The sequence below is a fragment of the Arachis ipaensis genome, chromosome B9, assembly GCF_059453495.1.
Source record: "Arachis ipaensis isolate K30076 ecotype BB chromosome B9, ASM5945349v1, whole genome shotgun sequence".
NCBI lineage: Eukaryota > Viridiplantae > Streptophyta > Magnoliopsida > Fabales > Fabaceae > Arachis > Arachis ipaensis.
In genome coordinates, this window is record NC_142444.1 from 35,377,197 (window position 1) to 35,394,116 (window position 16,920).

At 28.7% G+C, this 16,920-nt stretch overlaps 1 protein-coding gene across 1 annotated transcript; it reads left to right on the plus strand.

The window, feature by feature from the left end:
• Positions 1–9,736: 9,736 nt before the first annotated feature.
• LOC107615325 (importin subunit alpha-2) lies at positions 9,737–14,974 on the plus strand. The gene is made up of 11 exons (XM_088497959.1): positions 9,737–10,314; positions 10,577–10,673; positions 10,768–10,859; positions 11,261–11,392; positions 11,742–11,927; positions 12,543–12,706; positions 12,816–12,894; positions 13,437–13,565; positions 13,679–13,806; positions 13,905–14,305; positions 14,440–14,974. The coding sequence occupies exons 1-10, from the start codon at positions 10,099–10,101 to the stop codon at positions 14,275–14,277; spliced, it is 1,596 nt and encodes a 531-aa protein (XP_088354085.1). The 5' UTR covers positions 9,737–10,098; the 3' UTR covers positions 14,278–14,305; positions 14,440–14,974.
• The last annotated feature ends 1,946 nt before the right edge of the window (positions 14,975–16,920 follow it).

Genomic DNA, 16,920 nt, shown 5'->3' on the forward strand with positions numbered 1-16,920 from the left:
GTTCTCTGCTTTATTTTTTTAATTGCTTCTATCTCTCATGAAGTGGTCATGCTTTTTATGTGTTATGCGTAATCTTCATTACTTTGCTGCATTGAGTATGTTTTGTAACTGCATTTGTTGGAATTCTTTTTTCAATTTTGTTGTTGTTGTAGCAGTTATTGAGGTTTCTTTTAAGGTCAGTAACTGTTTGTGGATTGCATTGAAGGTGAATTAGGAATTATTTAATGGAGGTTGAGTTACAATGGTGCTTTGTTATTTTTGTAGTTGCTGTTTACATATCAAGCTGTTGAGGGACGGATCCAAGCATACAAATGAGGGGGCACTTGTCCCATGATGTTTTTAATTTTTGTTTTAAAAGATATAGTTATATATAATATGCTCCCATTTCAAATTTTAAATGACCCCATTACAAATAAAATAAATTCAATTAGTTAAAGTTTTAAATTTATTTTTTTATTTTTTTATTATTTTGACTATTATTTAACCTAATCAAATTTAATTATTGTACCGTCAATTCTTTATTCTCTTAAATTCTCTTCTTATTTTTATATTTTCAACCTTCTTTTTCTATTCCTTGTCTAATGGTCATCTTCTCTTCATCAAAAAGTAAATTTTAAATTCTCCAATTTTTTTATATAGCTCTCCATGACTCTATGTATCTTTCAATTTCATTATTTTTCTTTTTGATATTTTCAATTGAAATTTTTAATTCAAACAATTATAGTTTAGGTATTAATCTAATATTTTATTTTTTTCGTGACTTTATATATTTTATTTTATTCTCGATTTATTCATCCTTATTACTTATTTTTTATCTTTTGTTCTATTATATGTACCTATGTTACATATAAAATTTTAAAATGAACTGATTAATTTACTAATTTAGAATATATTTTTTATTTTTAAAAATAATGATAAAAAATATTTTAATTATAATATATAATTAAACAGATACATAAAATATTTTATCTAACATTATATCAAAATTAAATTAAAAAATATATAACAAATTTAATTATTTTAAAAAATAAAAAAATTATAAAAATTATGTTTTTATTATTTTATATAAACATACTTTTCATATAAAGATTTAATTTTTCTAGTATTTATATATAATTCTAATTTCAAATTATAAATACTAATGTATTATTAGGCGCTAATATGCTAGTTAATTCAGTCTTTTATTATTAAATGTGTATAAAAAGATTATTTAGGATAATAAGTTATCTATAATTTAATTAAAATATTTTAATTTTAAATTTTAGAAATAAAAAAATATTTTTTATAAATTATATGTAATAAATAGTATTTTAAGAATAAAAGTGTCCACTGACTCTTTTTAATTTTTATATCTCCATATAATTAATAATATTTAACAAAATTTATTTAATATATATATATATATATATATATATATATATATATATATGTCGGATATATTCGTGTAATCAAAAATTTGTTTCAAGGCCCTGTTTTTGGCTGTTTTTGCAAAAGATGTCCATAAATATCATAAAATTAAAAATTAAAAATAAAACATCAACTCAGCAATTAAAAATAAAATATCATAAAATTCATGACAATACTTAGTGAAACAACACACTAAGTCAATAATTTAACATACTAAAACAAACTAAAACAGCAACTCAGCAATTTAGCACACTAAATCATACTAAAACAGCAATCTCAGCATACTAAAAACACTAAAACAGCAACTCAGCAAGTTCCAATTGACATATCCCTTCCAGTCTTTCAATTGACACTATATCAGCAAGCATTCAATTTATTCCTGTTAAGAAATAACAAGTGAGAAAAATTAGTAAAACATGTTAGAATAATAAATTATTATATACCAATACAATCATTATTGAATACCTAAGATGGTTGATGAGATTGCATTCCACTTTGAACTTCAGGATCTCCAACACTAGTAACTCCAAAAAATTCTATTCAATTCAACAATAACAAAATATGTCATGGTATGTCAATGCTCTAAAATGAAAGACAAAAAATGAATAATAATTAATAAAATATAAATGAACCAATTCATTATATACTTGAATCAACAGCAGCATCTCCTTCATCAAGCTCAACCAATATATTAGCAGGCTTCAACCAAATTTGAGTGCAAATTAACGCTTTTATAGTGGTGGGACTCAAACAACTGCAATAAGAGTCAAGGACACGACCTCCCGTGCTAAAAACTGACTCATATGCCACAACTCCTATAGCTCAATCTAAAAAACTAAAGAGCCTTTAGCACAAAACAAAAATAGGTTTCATTGTTCGCAAATCATTTTTCATACATTATATTCATATTTTTCTTTTTGAGAAAATTAAGATATATAGAGACGAAGAATATGTGTTAAGATATCTGTATCATCCATAGTACATATATTTTATTCATTTTGTTCATAATCCATGAGTGTTTTTGAGGAATACATGCTTCTTTTATTCTTTTATTTGTTTACCTCTTTGCTACTTGTTTGGTTTGCGAACCTTTTTAGGTACCTTTTTAGTTGCTTTGAATAAGTATAAATTTGCTATCTCAGTTCGTAAGAGTTTTTCTTATGCTTTAATTTGTTGTTATTACTACTTACTACTATACTATTATTCAACTTACTGTACCATTTGATAAGCCAAGCTCATTGACAAAGTTATAAAAGCACACATACAAACACACACAGTTAGATGAAAACATCTATGTAAGTACATCTAAACACAGTTATCTAAAACCACAAATTCAAACAGTAACTATATTAATCAAAACACATTATAGAAAGAAGAGAAATGAAATTATACTAAACTAATGAAGCAATTAAACACATTATAAATTTGAATAGTGAGAACAAAGAGAGTGTGTATTTTCACTTCAAACAAACGCAAAGACACAAATTAAATCATAGGAAAAAATAAAATAAAAATAGGATAAAGTATATTTTTTGTCCCTAAAATTTGACAAAAGTTTCAAAAATACCCCTAAGTTTTATTTTGTTTCAATTTTGTCCCAAAAGTTTTCGATTTGCATCAAATATACCCCTGATGGCTAACTTTTTAAAAAATTTAAGACAAATTCAATAATAATTTCATAAGAACAACCCTCAATACAAACAAATCAAGCATAATTTCTATGCATTATTGTTAAATTAATCTTATATTTTTTGAAAATTTAGCCGTTGGGGTATATTTGATGCAAATAGAAAACTTTTGGAATAAAATTAAAACAAAATAAAATTTAGGAGTATTTTTGAAATTTTTGCCAAACTTCAAGGACAAAAAATATACTTTACCCATAAAAATAAAAAGAGATGGATCAAAGTAAAGAGAATACGCATAAGAGTTACTTGCTACAATGAATTGATGCGGTGGAGTCAATGGAGTCAACGAAGGGAAAATGTGACAACGGAAGCAACAAAGGTTTGCGACGGCGACAACAACAACGACTACAATGGCAACGGCAACAACAACTGCGATGGCAATGGCAACAATGTTTGATGTCTAGAGCAGCAACGCGAATCTGAGGTGGATCTGGTGCGGATTTGACTTAGATCTGAAGCAGAACATGGAAACAGGAAGACAGATGTGCTGGTAGGACGATAGGTGGTGATTGTCGGCGATGACAATAGGCCTGTGTCGGCGGTGGTGGGCGGTTATCGATGGAAAATTTTTCAGGGAGTGGGTTATCAGGGAGACAAGGGTTCTTTTCTTCGAAAAATCAAATAATGAACACTACAAGAAAATTAAAACTAAAAATAGAAATAAATAAAAAATTATAATGAAATTCTAATGACAATTACATAATTTCCATTATTAGTTTAAAAAAAGTAAAACTAAAAGTAAAAATAAATAATAATTTAGTGGCAATAATAATAATTGCCATTATAACATATAATAATAGTGTCAATTATATAATTGCCACTAAAATTTGTTTTTAAAACTTTTTTCATGTATTTTTTTGTGACAATAATAATAATTATCATTATAATATATAGTATTAATGACAAATATATAATGACCATAAAAACATAACTTAAATAAAAGAAACAGTGGCATTATGTTATTGCTGTTAAAAGTTTGTCGTTAAAACTCATTTTTCTTATAGTGCGTCAACTTTATGAAGCTTCCTCTACAATCTGTCTAGGTGTAACACCAAACTAGTGCAAGCATTCGGCCTCTAAGGCCTCATAATTATTGAGGGTCGGTCCTGTAACTGGAAGACTATTTGTTGGAAGATCAAGAATTATTGCCACCTCCTCCAATATCACAGCACACTCACCAACTGAAAAATAGAATGTGTGAGTCTCAGAGTGCCATCTTTCGATCAGAGTATTAACCAATACCGACTGACATTGGATTACTCTAATCTAGGAAACTTGATAAAAATCAATCTCCTGTAAATGTCCCTCCACAATTTGATTGTGCCGATTTGGCGGCATTTGTACCGACCTGCATTTTTGAAAATCTAAATTAAATAAGTTATAATTTATTTTATTAATTGGAGCTCTTTATTTTTAGAAACTAATTTATTAAGAATAATTAAATTGGTTTTATGATTATTAAAGTTTAAATTAATTATTATTTATTTTATTCGGTTGAACTATTTATTAGAAACTATTTTAATAGGTAAAGTTAAATTGATTTTTATAATTATTATTATAATTTGAGTTTGAATTAATTAAAATTATTATATAATTTTTTTATAATAAAATATTTTACATCATTGATTTTATAATAACTAGAGTTTAAATTAATTAGGATTTTAATATAATTTTTAACGAGATATTTTGAGAAAGGATAAAATTGTTGTTGTTGTTGTTACCCGCTTTGATTAAAATAAAGTTTAGTTAATATTATTATCAAGTTCGATACCTGCCAATATAAGTAATTATCGGTATTTCTTGATGAGTTTAGAGTTGCTAATGTTTCATCAAATATATTTTATCCTTAAGTTACTAATATCATTTATATTAGTAACTCATATATATTATCCTTATACATTATTACTTGTGTTTTAATATATCCAATTTTCATAATTATTCGTTTTAGATATTTATAACTTAAACTACTGACTCAGCAGCTCCAAATCGTGACACATATCCCATGTGTTAACTAATCATTAAAGCCTCACTAACCTTCATTAATCATCATCATCAACGAAGCCAACTAAGAAAAAAGAACGAAAGAAGACCGAGAGAGAAAGTGAACGTGTTCTTCTTGGATACTGAACTTCTGGCCTTGATTTCTTGTGATCCGTAATTCTAATAAAAAATTTAATTCGATTAAAATGTTTATATCTTCATCCTCTACACATTGACGTCACTTTTGTTTGAAAGAAGTTAATGGTGGAATTTTTCCAAGTTTGCATGGTTCGGGCGATTGGTGTCTTAAAGAGCATAGCCAATTTCTAATGTTTTCTTCTTCAATTGTTCGGTTAGAAAATTTCTTTGGAGTTTTCATTATTTTGATTTCGTTTAGAGATAGAATTTAGTAATTTTATAATAATTTAATGTGTTCTTGATATGTGATTGTTTATTGAATGATTGTGGTTTGAAATTGAATGATTTTGTGTTTGAATTTCGATGAAATATTGTTAATTTAGTGCTTTATGTTTGTTTTGCTGGGACTGCCAAAATGGATCTATTGTGGGTATTTTTGGGTTATTTTTAAGTTTGGAATATTGATAAATTTGATGAGATTTAGTGGTTGAAAGATTAAATTAAAAGTTGTGAAAAATCGATAACCGAAAAGCTCGAAAACAGATTTAAAATCAAGTATATATTTTGAAAGATCATGAGAGAAGATTTTGATTTTGAAAAGAATGATCGTCACCAACACAAATATTATTTTTGAATATGAAAATGTAGTTTGATAAAAGATAGGGGTTCTTGGATACTGAACTTCTGGCCTTGATTTCTTGTGATCCGTAATTCTAATAAAAAATTTAATTCGATTAAAATGTTTATATCTTCATCCTCTACACATTGACGTCACTTTTGTTCGAAAGAAGTTAATGGTGGGATTTTTCCAAGTTTGCATGGTTCGGCCGATTGGTGTCTTAGAGAGCATAGCCAATTTCTAATGTTTTCTTCTTCAATTGTTCGGTTAGAAAATTTTTTTGGAGTTTTCATTATTTTGATTTCGTTTAGAGATAGAATTTAGTAATTTTATAATAATTTAATGTGTTCTTGATATGTGATTGTTTATTGAATGATTGTGGTTTGAAATTGAATGATTTTGTGTTTGAATTTCGATGAAATATTGTTAATTTAGTGCTTTATGTTTGTTTTGATGGGACTGCCAAAATGGATCTATTGTGGGTATTTTTGGGCTATTTTTAAGTTTGGAATATTGATAAATTTGATGAGATTTAGTGGTTGAAAGATTAAATTAAAAGTTGTGAAAAATCGATAACCGAAAAGTTCAAAAACAGATTTAAAATCAAGTATATATTTTGAAAGATCATGAGAGAAGATTTTGATTTTGAAAAGAATGATTGTCACCAACACAAATATTATTTTTGAATATGAAAATGTAGTTTGATAAAAGACAAGGGTTAAAAAATAGTAATTATATAAGTTTTGGGGGTACTTTGAGTAAAAAGTAAAAATTTTGGAGTAAATCGGATATTTTATAAAAGTTGAGGATTATTTCTAAAAATATAAAATTAAATTAGTAATTTTATAAATATGAAGTTAAAATTAGTAATTTATTAAAATGTTGGGTTAAAAGGTAAAATATTTAACCTTGAGATTTAAAACAAAATTTCTAAAAGTTAAGAATAAAACCCTACAAACTGATTTTTTATATTAAAATAAAAATATTAAATTTACTAATATTTAAGTAATATTATTATTTGTATTAATTTATTTAGTATATTTTTAATAGTATATTTCTATTAAAGTTATTATTTTTTTATCAAATAAGAAAGAAAGATAACATAATAAGATTTTCTATAAGTGTTAGAAATACAAAGTTAAAATGAAAATTCCATGATTCTCCTTTCATAAGACATTTAAAAAAAATAAGAGAAGAGTGTAAAGATAATTTGAATATTAAGAACAAGAAAGTAAAAGAATAAAGAAAAGATAAAAAAAAAAATTAAAGGGATCTCTACCATAGAAGAGTAGAGAGCAAAGACTAAAAGAATATAATGAACTTCTGTCACAGAAGAGCAGAGAACAGAAAAGAAAAGAATGTATCAAAAGGATTTCTGCCATAGGAGATCAGAGAGTAAAGACTAAAAGAATCTAATGAATCTCTACCACAATAAAGTAGAAAACAGAAAAGAAAAGAATGTATCAAAGGTATTTCTTTCACAAGAGAGCAGAGAGCAAAGACTAAAAGAACCTAACAAACCTCTGCCACATGAGAGCAGAGAACAGAAAAAAAAAAAATTAACTAAAGGGATCTCTGCCACAGGAGAGCAGAGGGTAAAGATAAAAAGACTTTAAAATATCATCTGCCACATGATAGCATATGCAACCTTGTTTGGGTCTTAGTGCCAAATGTATAGTGGGAACGTCTACACATTATGAAATATTTTTCAGATGTAAGTATATTACAGCATATTTAAAAATCACATTGTATGCGGTATGGCTGTAAGACTTATATGCACACTGTATGCATCTGGAAAGTCATATCTGTGACTTCTGTCCAGGTAATGTCAGGAGTAGGTAGGCAACCGACACATGAGCTCATGGCCTACATAAGATAGACGTGCATCATACTTGATTGCGCATATCTTTGTGTTGTGTAATTTTGTAATTGGGTGTGTGCTATATGATTGATTGACTTTTGTGTTCTTTTATTTATTATGTTTGTATGTGTCTTGTTGTTAGTTGTTGTTGGCTATCTATTGAAGATTGTATGTATTCTATTATGAGATTACTGTATAACAAAGAATATAAAATGCACCTACCCAACCCTATTAAGGACTCCGTAGTTCTTACCCTATATTTCCATCTCTTTTAGCTATAGGTGCGAAGGTTTATTACGAATGTAGGAGCATAGAAGAATATGTTTGTAAGTTGAGTTGTTGCTAGAATTTGTTTTTCCTTCGCCTTGTTAGTTGAAGTTTTATTTAGAGAGTAGGTGCTGTAATTGATTTTGTAGGTATTACTATAATGTATTATTAATATTAAATACTTGAATATGTGTTATTCTGTTCTTGTTGAAAAAGTTTTTAACTTTTAATAAAATTATCGATAGATTAATGCGTAAATGCTCGATATTAAATAGATAATAAATGAATTAGGTTAGTAATGACTTACTTTTGGTATGATCATGATGTGTTGGAAGTTGGATTGTTACAACATTAAGTGGTTACATATCAACATCCATAAATCTCACAAAATATAGCCATATATCACATTAAACAAAGATAACCATATTTAATTAACAAATTAAATTTAACAATATATTATTTTTATTACCCCATAATCAGTAAAACACAATCATATTAACAACTATATTATTAACTACTCGATATATACTAAATCTATTTTACAAAAAATCCACATTTATATTTATTAGCTTCTAATAATAATTAATAAAACTTAAATAATAAATCTAAAATATAAATCTAATTATTATTAGATACATTAAAATTATATTTTCTAATATCTAAAATCTATTTATTTTATAATAATAATTTTTATTCATTATTTTTTATTTATATAACCAGAATAATTTTAAAAAGCATTAAACACCTTAGTTTATATATATATATATATATATATATATATATATTTAAAATTTAGTGTTACTAACATAATTCATTGGTTCCTAAATTACACTAAATTTATTCGATTTTTATTTTTCCTGGTATAATAATAATAATAATAATAATAATAATAATAATAATATACCTTAATTAATTCACTAATTAAGAATTAAGAATGATTAATTATTATATTTAAACAATTTTAAAATTCTCACTTCTAGTATAACACAATAAACAAACATCTCAAGTAAATATTTAACTAACAACACACAACAATAAATTATTAATCCTTAATTAAATATCTAAATAATATATATACTCATAATAATAATTAATCCAATAATCTTTCAAATATCTTCAAAAGTTATTTTATTTTAATGACTATTTCTAACAATTAATAATAATATTTGGTACATATATATATATATATATATATATATATATATATATACCTATAATTTAATAATTATTATTAAAATATTTCTATTAATTTCTAATATTATTAAATCAAAATATTTAATAATAAAAACTTACATAATTAGGATGATTAAGATAATTAACAATATAAAATTTTGGACAATTAATTTTTTTTATTTTATGTCTCTTTAGCATTGTTAAAATTTTGATTGTGCCAATTTTTTGTTCCTTTTGAATCTCGACAGCAACAAGGAAAGAAAAGAAAGGTGAGATTAGAAGTGATACGAAAAGTGAAAATAAAAAAAAATGGTTGAGGAAGTATGTTGTTAAGGGAAATGGATTTTCTTTAATTTTTTTAACATTTGACAGAATTCATTATGATCTCTTACCTTTAATTCTATAAGTAGAATGAGAAATAAATAAAAAAAATAATAAATAAATAGATTAAACATTGCACACCATCCAATTTTTTTCTCTAAAAAAAATTTACTCCCATTATTGAGATACAAAACTAGAAAAGTCAAAATCTAGGGTTAAAAAACGCCGCATAAAAGATGCATAACTTATAACTTATATTATACAAATCAGACTATTCAATTTGTGTATCTTTTGCTTTGTGTAATGGGACCCTCCGATTTGTTCCACGCAGCCATCACAAACCTGGTGACTCTCCCGCACTCCAATAACCATGCTATACACAAATCCTATCACAACAAAATTAAAAAAGTGCTCCACTACTAAATAAATTTCCATTACAAATTGCATCCTGAGTTCCTGACTTGAGTTGTATTTTTTCTGGTTTCCAAACACAGTCTGCCCCCGCTTCTTGCCATTTCTTCAGTAGCGAAAACCCTATTTTTCAATAGCTTAAGGCTTAAACCCAAAATCTCTTCGATTCTATTTATCTACTCTCCAAGAAACCCTACTAATCAGTTCACTCTTCTCTTGATTGTTCCCAAACGATGTCGTATCGCCCAACCGGAAACTCAAGGACCGATGTCCGCCGGAGCCGCTACAAGGTGGCTGTCGACGCCGAGGAGGGTCGCCGGCGGCGAGAAGACACCATGGTGGAGATCAGGAAGAACCGAAGGGAAGAGAGCTTACAGAAGAAGCGGCGCGAGGGTCTCCAAGCACAGCAGATTCCCGCTTCGGCACAATCCACTGTGCTAGAGAAGAAGGTCAATTCTTAAATTTTCCACAATCTGTACTCTCTTTTTTCCTGCTCATAATGATAATCATTTTTCTCCCTATTTTATCCCTCGAAAATGGGTATCGTTAGTTTACTTAGATGCGTGCTCGGTTGACCTACTTGAATTGTTGAATTGATCTTCTGATTTCGTTATATTTATGTTTACCGAGTACAGTAGTTTTATTAAGAATGTTGATGGCAGTGCGTTGATTGTGTTAATTTGCTTACACTGAAAGTTTATGGTGGTGCAGTTGGAACACCTACCTACGATGGTTGCAGGTGTTTATTCTGATGATAATAGCCTTCAGCTGGAAGCAACTACTCAGTTCCGGAAGTTGCTTTCGATTGGTTAGATGTTTGGTCTTTATAGTTTATACTACTACCTCATTTATTTCTTGTAGTTTTGTTTAGTTCACTTAGATGGATGCTTTTTGTGTTCCAGAGCGCTGTCCGCCGATTGAGGAGGTTATACAGGCTGGTGTCGTTTCTCGCTTTGTTGAATTTCTTTCGAGGGATGATTTCCCCCAGTTGCAGGTTTGTTGTCTGCCTTGTTTTCTTTGATTAGTCTTTTAACTTGAAAGTACAGGTAGGTAGTTATATGGATGCAGAACACTTGGAACACTTTAAAGTTTGAAAATTACAATATTCATAGATGGTGTATGTAATTAAAAATTTGAAAAAATTTAAATAAGATGATTCATGTTTTAATTTTCAATATTAAAAGTTATTTTAAAATCTGAATAAACTAAAAGTTTGCATGTCATTTCTTTTCTTAGATTATTTTTTCCCCCAAATGTACATGTGAATTATGAAATGTGTTATTAGTGTGTCGAACAAGGTCTAATGTGGACCTGTAGAACAAATGGCCAGTCGTTATGTACATGCTTTCTAGCTTCTACTATATTTCATTGACTATGTTCATTGCATGTTGTTAGTTCGAGGCAGCTTGGGCTTTGACAAATATAGCTTCTGGAACATCTGAAAACACCAAGGTGGTAATTGATCATGGGGCTGTCCCCATTTTTGTAAGGCTCCTTGCTTCACCCAGTGACGATGTCCGTGAACAGGTACCTTTTTTGTGCTGTTGCATCCGTTAAGCGTTGGGGAACATATACATGCATTGTTTGTGTTTAATTGTTGTTTTTGTTAAGTTTGTGAAATTAAAAATATGGATCATGATTATGAAATACAGTTATTCATCTTCCCCTCTGGATTTTGATGAGATACTTGTGGCAGGTATAATGTTGCTATATATGTGCTCATGCATACAAAGAAAGTGGGAGAGTTCTTAATGCTGAGTGTTATTATTTATTATTAATATGTAGCAGACAATGCGATGCAATGCATTGTATCTAAATTTATCCATGGTATCTTTTGTTAAAAGTTTTTATTTAACCACTTGTTTTTGGTTTCCAGGCAGTGTGGGCATTAGGAAATGTTGCTGGGGATTCTCCCAGATGCCGTGATCTTGTACTCAGTCATGGTGCTCTGCTTCCTCTGTTGGCGCAATTGAATGAACATGCTAAACTTTCCATGCTTAGGAATGCTACCTGGACACTTTCAAACTTCTGCAGGGGCAAGCCACAGCCTCCTTTTGATCAGGTGAAAAACAGTTTATTTAATGCCTTAATCTCTCTGAATAATCAGTTTTGAAAATTGATTGTCTGGTCCTTAGGTATGTTTGCAAGTTTTTGTTTCGGAGAGAAATGGAGGTCTTGAAGTGTAAATCTTAGTCCATTAAATATACTTTAAACCCTTCTCTTATCTCTCTTCCCCATCGAAACCAAAAGTAGCAACATATCTTCTCTTTCCTTTTTAAATATTGTAGTACAGTCCTTTATCACAATGAGATCTAGATGTACATATATGTACCCTATTGATTAGAGTGTTCTCATATTTTTTTGGAATACTTCATTACTTTGTTGTAGTTGGTTTTGTGATCTGATGAGCAGTTTCGCTCTGCTTTTTCTCTGTTCTCTAGAAATCAATTCATGCATTTCCGTCGTAATGTTTCTATGTATGTGGCAGCAGTCTTCTTTATGAGTGGCCCTTACAGATCATTTAATATGTAATTTCGGTGCACTTGTATGTAAATGTCTTAATATCATTGGTTTAACCAGTTTTTATTTTTCAACATTTCTAACTTCTACTTAACTAAGTTACTTATGTAATTATGTTTGATTTCTTTTCCGTACATTTCACTTTCTTTTTAAACAGGTTAAACCTGCACTTCCTGCCCTTGCTAGTCTTATCCATTCAAATGATGAAGAAGTCTTGACCGATGCGTGTTGGGCACTTTCATATCTTTCTGATGGTACAAATGATAAAATTCAAGCTGTAATTGAAGCTGGTGTCTGTCCCCGGCTAGTTGAGCTTTTAATGTGAGTACTAAACATATGGCTGTGTAGTTATATATATGCTTGTGTCCTAGTGACCCAATCTCATTTGTTGTCAATTCTAACTTTTCTTTTACTTTTTGTTCTTGTCCAGGCACCCATCCCCTTCAGTTCTAATTCCTGCTCTTCGAACAGTTGGAAATATTGTCACTGGAGATGATATGCAAACTCAGGTATTAGGTTCCAGAACATGTCACGGTTCTTTCGTTGTGATCAGTACCTCACTTTGCTTTTCTGCATTGAGGGACATAGACAGAACATACATTTATCAATTGATTGTGATGTCCTTGTTTCCCCTTCCTCTGTTATTCCACATTACTTGAAAGAGTTTGTAACTCTACCAAGAACTCAGTAAGCAGTTATGCTAACAGAAATCTGATTCTTGGTTAAGGATCTTGAAAGAAATGAATTGATGATGAAGGAAGAAGAGAGACATCTTGTGTTAATCTGAATTTGATTCATTTAGTGATCTTACTTAATGTTTACATCATTTCTTCATGTATTTATAGTTATATTGTATTAAACCATAGCTAAGTAACTACCTAACTGAAAAGACTAACTACCTTTGCCCTTTCTCAACCAACTCTTAACTTGGACCACAAGCTACTACAAATTTTGTATCTGATGATAATCGCTTAATTAAACTTGGTGTTACAGTAATTAAATGTTCTTGTACTTATTCGGGATTTTTTTAATGTGATTCTTTTCTCCATAGATTATCATCAACCATCAAGCTCTTCCTTGCCTTCTTAATCTTTTGTCTAATACTTATAAAAAAAGCATCAAGAAGGAAGCTTGTTGGACCATATCAAACATCACAGCTGGTAATAAACAGCAGATTCAGGTATATCATGCTCCCCTCTCTTTATTTCGTGGCACTTGCTTGTTCTAATAATTAAGATTCATAATATCCTCTTCTAATTATGAACTATATGTTCTTGTATTTTTCAATTACAGGCTGTAATTGAGTCTAATATTATTGGTCCTTTGGTCAGCCTTCTTCAAAATGCTGAGTTTGACATCAAGAAAGAGGCTGCTTGGGCTATATCAAATGCTACATCTGGTGGATCTCACGAACAAATCAAGTATGGAGAGTAGCTTTTGATCATAACATCCCCTGGATGTTACAGTCTTGTTATGATAGTTTTAGTATCATGTTATGATTATTTTCCTTGGTTGACAGGTACCTGGTAAGCCAAGGGTGTATTAAGCCCTTGTGCGACCTTCTCATCTGTCCTGATCCTAGAATTGTGACAGTTTGTTTGGAAGGACTTGAAAACATCTTGAAGGTGGGAGAAGCTGATAAAAATATGGGCAATACTGGTGATGTGAATCTATATGCCCAAATGATTGATGATGCGGAGGGTTTGGAGAAAATTGAGAACCTCCAGAGTCATGATAACACAGAGATTTATGAAAAGGCAGTGAAGATTCTTGAAACATACTGGTTGGAGGAAGATGACGAGACGATGCCTCCAGGGGATGGTTCCCAATCAGGGTTCAACTTTGGTGGCTCTGATGGTCCTGCTGTGCCACCCGGTGGATTCAACTTTTAGTTAGAAGATATTCGTGTTTTTTTCTTGGGTAACATTATGGCACTCTTCTCCCTATTCTTATCTGTAAATCCTTGGATTTTCAGTAGATAATTTTGGTGATTTCTTTATGGCTTGCGTTTTCTTTAATATTCAAGACATTATTCAGAAGTTTGTCAACTGCAGGAGTTTTGGCTGGTTTAAAGACGTCCAGTACCACAGGACGACAATTGGGTCAAGTTAATGCTTTCCTTGTGTGCGTCCTTTAAGGTCCGTCCTTGGTAAATAGAGGGTTGCTGGACCGAGCTTTGGTTTTCGCAGTGGCCGGTTTACATATCACATGGTGTCAGATGGGTTGTGGCATGATATTTTTGCCAATTGATAGCACTTCATTCTGCCAAGTGATCATCATCATACAATTGATGTTCAGTCTTGTGGTTTTTCCTTTGTAATATGCTAAATATTATTTGTTTGTCCTTTATTATAGTTACAAGGAAACGTTGAAGTCTTGGTTTTACCAAATCCCTTGTGACCTGTAAGCTTTTTTTGACGACGAAGCTTTGATGTTTTCGCTGATGTTAAATTGTTCGTTGTCATATTGGCCCTCGTTTCGTTATGATTTTTTATGTATTTCTTGTTTGGTTCGGGAAGCCAAAAAGTATTGTGCTTCCCCTGTTGTGTATTAGAATCTTATATCTAGTTGGTCATTTTCGCCACCAAATTTTTGTCTCCTATTTAATTGCCTCAACAGTGTTTCCTTGATTTACAATTGCATTCTGCCAACACATTATTTTTGTTAGACATCATTTTCCTGCTCGAATTTTTGTTACTGTTATTCACGGCGAAAGATATACGGTGGTCCAGATTTTATGTATTCAATATAAATGAATAAATTACGACTTAAGTTTTTTTATAACAAGTTTAACCAAGTTGGATAATAACTAACTGGCTCTAAATTTTTTACTTTTTCATTCTTCTACGTTTTCCCGCTTCATTTCTTATTTGTTTATTTGTGTTTATGAATTTCTAAAAATTTTATAAAGGACAATAAAAAAAATAAAAAATAAAAAAAGTCTTTTTATACAAAATAAAGAAATTTTGCGATAATGCATTTTTTAAGGCAAATACAATATTTTGAAGAAAAAAAAAAGTAAACATGAAAATTTATTGAAGAAAAACACAAATTCTGTGTTGAGAAAAGAAAAAGAAGAGGAGGAAGATGAAGAATAATCAGAATAAGATAAAAAAATCTGCACAATCCAAGAGAATTTGTACCATATGCAATTAAAATTTTTATGTTTTTTAACTAAAATTTATATTTTTTTTTGTAATTCAATTAAAAAATTTGCATAATTCAAAACAATTTTTTTGTTATACAACTTTAATTTCTGTGTTATTTAATCAAAATTTTTACGTTTTTAAGGAAAACTTATGTATTTTTTTCATTATTATTATTCAACTAAAAAAATGCACAATTCAAAATAATTTCTATGTGTCACCAAAAAAAAAAATAATTTCTATGTTTTGTAACTAAAATTTCAATTCCGTTAAATAGACAACGAAAATTGTGAATAATGGGCTACATCTCAGGCCCACTAAACACGAATAAACCTAATTAATTTAAAATTTAAATTTTAAAATTAAAATTAACTTTTCTTGTTTTAACCTATTGTTTATGTATTTTGTTTTATGTTTTTTTCAAACTCCTTTTCTTTTTTTATATTCTTCTTTTTGTTTTACCTTCTCATTCTTCTATTTGGTTCACCCTCTTAAGAATATTAAAAAAAATAAAATAAATAAATAAATAAATAATGTTGCAAAATATCGGAAGGACGAGAAAAAAAAAATGAAAAAATTAGCAACAATAGCATAAACAGAAAAACAAAGAAGAGGAGGAGGTAATAGACAAAAAAGATGAACAAATATGAAAAAAAAAATACATAATCTTTTTGTTTGAGTCTTATTTCAATTCTTTAAGTTTGGTGTCTTCTTGTTTATTTTCTTTTAATTTTCAAAAATTTGTGTTTAATTTTCTAAAAATTTTAAGTTTGGTGTCCTTTTTATATTCTTGTGTTCTTTAAAATTCTTGAGTCTTATTCTTTGTGTTCTTGTTAGTCTTCAAAGTGTTCTTGAGTCTTTTTTGTGTTTTGATCTTAAAATTTTTAAATTTGGTATCCCTTTATGTTTTCCTCCAAAATTTTCGAAAATTAGGGGCATTAGATCTAAAAATTTTAAGTTTTGTATCTTTTATTTATTTTTCTCTTTCATCATTAAATTCAAAAATAAAAAAATCTTTTCTATTTTTATTTTAATCATATTTTCGAAATTTTTTATTAAAAATTCAGATTTTAATTTTTAAATTTTTATCTTATCTTATCTTAATTGTCAATTTTCAAAAATCAAATCTTTTCAAAACTAAAAATCATATCTTTTTCAGAAAATCATATCTTTTTCAAAATTTTATCTTATCTTTTTTAACTTTCAAAAATTAAGAATTTAAATTTCAAATTTCAGAATTAAAAATCTTATCCTTTTTTCAAACCTTTTTCAAATCCTTTTTGCTTCTTATTTTATCTTTTCTAACTTCAAATTTTAAAATCAAATCTTTTTCAAATCTTTTTAATTTCTCATCTTATCTTTTCTTATCTTTTTAGTTTCAAATTTTTA

Coding starts and splice junctions, on each gene's coding strand:
- LOC107615325 (XM_088497959.1), top strand. CDS start 10,099: ATGTCGTATCGCCCAACCGGAAACTCAAGGACCGATGTCCGCCGGAGC. Junction 10,674..10,767: donor CCGGAAGTTGCTTTCGATTG/GTTAGATGTTTG, acceptor TTTGTGTTCCAG/AGCGCTGTCCGCCGATTGAG. Junction 11,928..12,542: donor CACAGCCTCCTTTTGATCAG/GTGAAAAACAGT, acceptor CTTTTTAAACAG/GTTAAACCTGCACTTCCTGC.